This window comes from Vipera berus (assembly GCF_964194415.1).
Source record: "Vipera berus genome assembly, chromosome: 2".
Taxonomy (NCBI): domain Eukaryota; kingdom Metazoa; phylum Chordata; class Lepidosauria; order Squamata; family Viperidae; genus Vipera; species Vipera berus.
In genome coordinates, this window is record NC_138203.1 from 278,859,537 (window position 1) to 278,866,772 (window position 7,236).

At 45.4% G+C, this 7,236-nt stretch overlaps 1 protein-coding gene across 1 annotated transcript; it reads left to right on the forward strand.

The window, feature by feature from the left end:
- Positions 1 to 1,313: 1,313 nt before the first annotated feature.
- Positions 1,314 to 5,196, forward strand: LOC308661194 (uncharacterized protein; the record flags this gene model as incomplete). Its single annotated transcript, XM_081316045.1, has 2 exons — positions 1,314 to 1,515; positions 3,484 to 5,196. The coding sequence occupies exon 2, from the start codon at positions 3,574 to 3,576 to the stop codon at positions 5,194 to 5,196; it is 1,623 nt and encodes a 540-aa protein (XP_081172171.1). The 5' UTR covers positions 1,314 to 1,515; positions 3,484 to 3,573.
- Positions 5,197 to 7,236: the final 2,040 nt, after the last annotated feature.

Here is a 7,236-nt window from a genome sequence, read left to right on the forward strand (position 1 = left end):
GGGGATCCCCCTCTTCGTCCTGCAGGGATTTCCTTGGGGAGATTCGGCTCTGGCGTCGCCTGCAGGGAGCGGATCCTTCCCTTCCCTCCAGGGGGGCAAAGGGGGATCCCTCCCCGGGCTGGATCTGCCCCCTCCTCGCCCGTCCGAGGCTCCCCGCGGGGCTCCGGAAGAAAGGTTTTGGGGAAGTTACTCCAGAAGGTCTCTCTGTGGTCCGTCAGAGCGGGAGGTCCCCGAGCATGCATATCCCGCGCGTGCAGCTGCAGAAAATGGAGTAAACGGAGTTTTGTAATGAGGTATTAAACACACACCGACCTCATTGCGATGGGGTGGGGGTGGTCCTTGGGGAAAAGAAAAGGTTTAAATTAACTGAATGCGGTTCATGTTTTCTTGACCCTCCAGGAGATCCTCTTTCTTTTAGCTCAATGTAAAAAGCGGAAAAAAATAAAGTCCTTTGTTTTGATGCTAATGTTTACTTTTCCTCCACCTTAAAAAGCTGGGACGAATTTCTAAACTTTATACTTTCCTTGTTTTGCCTAGAAGAAGCTGTGATGTAGCTGCCCCATCTTGGTGGACAGTTTACAAAGCACTGAGGAAGTTTTGAGGCTGGTCTTGTGAGCGGGTAATAAAAATAAGCTGACTGATGGCGAAAAGGCTGCTTTTCCTAATTGTAAATATTTTTCGAAATGCCTACCTGGAATCTTTGTGGCCCTTGCAGCCTCCAAAAAGAGCCGGAAAAAGCAGCAATTTCCACACGTGCTCTGCCCCATCTGCTCTCTCTCATGTTATATTTTTTATTTTTTATTTATTTTAATTCCATTTATATCCCGCCCTTCTCCGAAGACTCAGGGCGGCTTACAAGCTTAGCAGTAGCCTTCATTCTATGTATATGCCTGCTTATTAGGGCTTTCACACACACCCCCCCAAGCGGCATTATTACAAAGTCAGCTTAATTGCCCCCAACAATCTGGGTCCTCATTTTACCTACCTCGGAAGGATGGAAGGTTGAGTCAACCTTGAGCCTGGTGGGATGCGAACCTGCACTAATTGCAGGCAGCTGGTGTTACCTACTCACAACTCTGCCTTGGTCCCTGTTGGACTTCATCTTGCTGGTTTCTTCCATTTTGGCTCATCAATATCTTCCTGAATAATGATTCTGTCTCCATTATTTTGTATCCTCAACTAATAATTCCATATTCTCATCCCTTTTCTAAGTCATTTGCGGATTATATTCAGATTACTGTCAGCCTCTGAGCCTTTTTCATTTCTCTTTCAAGAGACCAGTGAGCTCCACAGAGGAGAAGGGGTGGCGTGTTCTTGGATCGGGACCCACCAACCTTTGGCCGGGAATCCATTCTAGAGATTTTGGAAATCGTGGCCCGCTTGGAGACGCATCTCCCTGCACAAAGGGCCAGTCGCTCAGGAAAGATCAAACTGGTCATCAATGAGGGCCATACCTGACCTTGACCCACACGATGGAACAAGTGACCCAGAGACCTCTTAGTTGTAACTTTAAAGGTGAGTAAACAAATCTTCTTGGTTTGGAGAATAAGCATATGTTTTTTAAATCTTTATTGGACAAAAGAGCAATGCAGAGAAATTGTTTTTTGCTCCCAAAATGCTGGTCAAACTGTAATGTAGCTCCATTGAGGACTACAACATGGTGAGTGCGATTGGTCAAGGCAGTTATGAATCCCTCTGGTGGTGATGCTGTCTATCCCACATTTTTTGTGTGTGTTACCAAGAAGTTTTTTTTTTAATCCCATTTATATCCTGCCCTTCTCCGAAGACTCAGGGCGGCTTACAATTTTAAGCACAAACCAATGTGCTTAGCGTAGAAGTAGACTGTCGTCGGCTTTGTTACATGCCTCATACAAGTCCAAGTATAGCATATCCATTGAATTTCACTATTCTACTATTTTAGTCACTTTGACCAAGAATGCAGTAAGTTTTATCTGGCACAATCTGTTTTTGACAAACCCACGTTGGCTTGTAGTAATTTTTTTTTCTAGGCTTTCGCAGATTCCTTGCTTGATCATCTTGTCCAGGATCTTCCCAGGTACTGATATCAGGCTGATTGGTCTGCAGTTTCCTGGATCTATTTTTCTCCTTTTTTTAATATTTTATAAAACATAAAAAATGTCTTGCAGGGAAGCAGGAATCCAGAAGTCATGATGGGACAGAATTTAATTTAATTTTAACCTGTATATATTGTACTGTTTTAATTTGCCCTGTAAACTGCCCTGAGTCCCTCGGGAAAAGGGCGGTATATAAATGGAAATAAATAAATAAATCAATAAATAAATAACTGCAAAAGTCCCAGGAAGCAGAAACAAAGGATAAGAATCAGAAAAGTCTCTCTCTTTCCTTCCCTTTTGCTTCTGCGATGCCTTAGTTTTTGGTATATCCTCAGTTTGTCCTGGACTTATGACCAGAATTGACACTAGAGTCTTGGTCGTTGAGATGTCACGTGAGAGTTTGGCTCAGTGACTGCAATCTCTACTCCTGAGGTTGTGGTTGTTAAGCAATTTCACATGTCGTTAAGCAGATGAGTCCCAGATGGGAATGTGGGGTTGCCTGAAGTCGGTAGGAGAGGCCTTTGTGAGTCCTGGCACAGGCCACGTTTGACTTAAGGAGGTCCTGGAGAAGCTTACGGATCCTTTGGGACACGTTGCTTGGAAACATGTATGGAACACGTGACTTGGAGAACGGCGCAAGGCTGCAAAGGCCTCCAGTCTGGTGATCAAGGCCTCATTTCTCAGTGGCTGAGGTGACAGTGGGCTGAAGTCCTGGTCTGGGTTCAATGACCGCTGGCTGAAACTGTTGAAGGCCCCAGGCCTCCACTTAAGGCGCAGCCTCACCATTGCTGTCAGTCAGTTGAGGGGGCCCTGAAGAAGCTTACTGATGCTTTGGGACACGTTGCTTAGCAACAGTATGGAACACGGCTTGGAGAATGGCGCAAGGCTGCAAAGGCCTCCGGTCTGGGGATCAAGGCCTCATTTCTCAGTGCCTGAGGTGACAGTGGGCTGAAGTCCAGGTCTGGGTTCAGTGACCCCAGGCCTCCACTTAAGGCCCAGCCCCGGCATTGCTGTCAATCAGGGCTGCTTTCCATAGCCTGGATGGGGCAGCCCAGACTTCCATGGGTGGCTGCAGCTGTGCATCCCACTCCATCACCCCCAAACTCATGGGTGACCTGAGCCTGGTCACCTGGATCTCCCCTACCCCCAGACGCGCCCACGTCCCTTGCCTGGGCCTTCCTCCTACCTAAAGTTTCAGGCCTTCTTTTTCACCTCGTCATAGGACGAGAACCAAGAAGGAAAAGATGAAATCAATGGAGATTTTGTCTGGGGTGTACTGTAGACCTCTGCCCATGACAGACTGATTGGACTGGAAGACCTTCATGGTCCCTTCCAAGGCTACGATTTTGTGATTCTCTACCTTTGTCAAAAGGAAACATTATTCTCATCTTCTTTCTTTTTCCACCAGCAGGAAAACAACTCTGACCAAAGATTCACCTGCAAGTCAACTTTCAAGAGATAGTAGAAAATCAGCACCAGGCAGCAACTGCCAGAAAGCATGGAGGGCGGGAAACTCACAAATCCCCCGTCAGACACAAGAAGCTCTCCGAAAAACCACAAAAGAACCCATGAATGCTCAGAGTGTGGGAAATCCTTTGCTCGTCGGTCCCTCCTTTTGAGCCACAGGAAGGTCCATGTGGGAAGCGGATCCAGTCAAGGATTGGAGGGTGAGAAATCCCTTTTTGGAAAAGACATGAAAGATTTCAGAAGCTCCCCCACACTAAACCCCTTACGCTTTGACTTACGCTTTGGACAAAAGTCAAGTCTTCTTACCCATCAGAAAATCCACACTGGAGAGAAACCCTATCAGTGTCTGGAATGTGGGAAAATATTCCGTCAAAAAACCTACCTCAGAAACCACGAGAGAATTCACACAGGGGAGAAACCTTACAAATGCTGGGAATGTGGGAAGAGCTTTTCTCGGACGGGAAATCTTCGTATCCATGAGAAGGTTCATGCAGGAATAAAATCTTACAAATGCTTTGAGTGTGGAAAATGTTTCATCCAGAGTTCAACTCTTCGGACTCATGTGAAAACACACAGAGGGGAGAAAAATGAAAAGTGTCTCGAATGCGGGAAATGTTTTTCAGAGAAATCAAGCCTGGTGCGACATCAGAGATGTCACACTGGAGAGAGACCCTATGAATGTCCAGAGTGTGAGAGACGATTTATGTTTCTTTCTGATCTTCGGAGACATCACAAGGGGCACAAAGGGGAGAAACTCTATCAATGTGGGGAATGTGGGAAAGATTTTCTTACACAAAGAGGGTTTCAGCTTCATGAGAGAATCCACACAGGGGAAAAACCATACAAGTGTGGGGAGTGTGGGAAATGCTTTACCGTAAAACAAAGCCTTGGAAGGCATCAGAGGCTCCACACAGGAGAGAAGCCGTACAGATGCCTAGAATGTGGGAAATGTTTTGCTCAACATGGAAACCTTTGGAGACATCATAAAATCCACACAGGGGAGAAGCCGTACAGATGCCTAGAATGTGGAAAATGTTTTGCTCAACATGGAAACCTTTGGACACACCATAAAATCCACACAGGGGAGAAGCCGTACAGATGCCTAGAATGTGGGAAATGTTTTGCTCAACAGGGAAACCTTTGGAAACATCATAAAACCCACACGGGGGAGAAGCCATATCAATGCTTCGAATGTGGACAATTTTATTCTACCGGATCAGCCCTTAGAAGTCATGTAAAAATTCACACAAGGGAAAGAAATTACAAATGTTTAGAGTGTGGGAGAGCATTTGCTCATTCATATTCCCTTATACGTCACAGCCAAATCCATACAGGAGAGAAGTCCCATAAATGCTCGGAGTGCGATAAATGTTTTTCTCAAAAAAATACTCTTGTGAGACATCGGCGAATCCACACTGGAGAGAAACCATACGAATGTCCTGAGTGTGGGAAATGTTTTGCCCGAACTTCATCACTTCGCAGCCACACCGGAAGTCACACAGGGGAGTCGCCTTACAAGTGTGCAGAGTGTGAGAAAACCTTTCCTTGTAAATCTCAGCTAAAAAGGCATCAGAAAGTCCATCGTAGAGATAAACCCCCTTCAGTTGTGAAGAATGTGGAAAACAATTTTTTAAGCGTCACCTCTGACAATTGACCAGGAACTTCACACAATCCCAGAAGGGACATCCTACAGTTTTTTGGTGTGGGGAAACCTTCACAATCAGGAAACTTGACCATTCAAAGTTACAATGGCATTGAAAAAAGGAACATATGACCATGTTTCACACTTATAACCATTGCAGCATCCTGATGGTCACAACATGATCAAAATTCAGACAATTGGCAACTGACTCAACTCTTTATGACGGTTGTAGTGTACCAGGGTTGTGTGTTTACTTTTTTTTTGACTTTCGGACAAGCAAAGTCACGGGAGAAGCCATATTCATTTAACAACCATGTTGCTATCTTAACAACATGGGATGTTTTTGCTTTGACTACTGCCGTGATTCACTTAACAACTCTGGGAAGGAAAGCCTAAAAATGGGGCAAAACTGTCTCATTTTGCAACAGAAAATTTGGGCTCTATTGTGGTTGTAAGATGAGGACCCCCTGTATGACGAAAAGGGCCAAAGGTTTTGGTTATTCTGTGCCATCAAGTCTGTGTCGACTCTTGGCAACTGCATGATAAATCTTCTCCAGAATGATCTCTATCCCCAACTGGATCAGGTCCCCCAATGGTTCCCCCATCGTCACTTTGCCTGGATCCACCCCCTGGTTGCCCTCTTCTTCTCGTTCCCTCCATCTTTCTCCACATCAGAGCCTTCTCCTTAAAGCAAACATTGTTGCAGCCTATCTCTGATTGATGACAGTTTGAGCCTGGTCTATTTATGCCTGGAGTGAGGATTCTGGTTGGTTTCTTGTGTGATCCATTTGTCTGTTTTCTTGGCTCTCCATGATAATCTCAGGAGTTTTCCCCAATACCAGAGGTCGAGATCTGTCAACCCTCTTCCTATCCTGCTTCTTCAAAGTCCAATTTTTGCTTACTTAGAAGGTCACAGGGAATATCTGAATATTCTGATCTTAGGTTTACAGGTGAAACTCGAAAAAATTAGAATATTGTGCAAAAGTTCATTTATTTCAGTAATGCAACTTAAAAGGGGAAACTAATATATGAGATATACTCATTGCATGCGAAGCAAGATTGTTCAAGCCGTGATTTGTCATAATTGTGATGATTATGGCTTACAGCTCATGAAAACCCCAAATCTCAGTAAATTAGAATATTACATGCAATCAATAAAACAAGGAGTGTACATAGAACAATATCGGACCTCTTAAAAGTATAATAATGCATATGTACTCAGTACTTGGTTTGGGCCCCTTTTGCAGCAATTAGTGCCACAATGCAGCGTGGCATGGAAGCTATCGGCCTGTGGCACTGCTGAGGTGTTATAGAAGACCAGGATGCTTCAATAACGGCCTTCAGCTCTTCTGCATTGTTCGGTCTCATGTCTCATCTTTCTCTTGGTAATGCCCCATAGATTCTCTATGGGGTTCAGGTCAGGCGAGTTTGCTGGCCAATCAAGCACAGTAATCCCACGGTCATTGAACCAGGTTTTGGTGCTTTTGGCAGTGTGGGCAGGTGCCAAGTCCTGCTGGAAAATGAAGTCAGCATCCCCATAAAGCTCGTTTGCGGAAGGAAGCATGAAGTGCTCCAAAATCTGGTAGATGGCTGCGTTGACCCTGGACTTAATGAAGCACAGTGGACCAACACCAGCAGATGACATGGCTCCCCAAATCAACACAGACTGTGGAAACTTCACACTGGACTTCAAGCGTCTTGCAGTGTGTGCCTCTCCATTCTTCCTCCAGACTCTGGGTCCTTGGTTTCCAAATGAGATGCAAAAGTTGCTCTCATCAGAAAAGAGGACTTTGGACCACTGAGCAACAGACCAGGTCTGTTTTTCTTTAAGCCAGGTAAGACGCTTCTGACGTTTGTTGTTCAGGAGCGGCTTGACAAGAGGAATACGACATTTGAAGCCCATGTCCAGGATCCGTCTGTGTGTGGTGGCTCTTGATGCACTGACTCCAGCCTCAGTCCACTCCTTGTGAAAGTCCCCAACACTTTTGAATGGCCTTTTCCTCACAATCCTCTCCAGGCTGCGGTCATCCCTGCTGCTTGTGCACCTTTTTC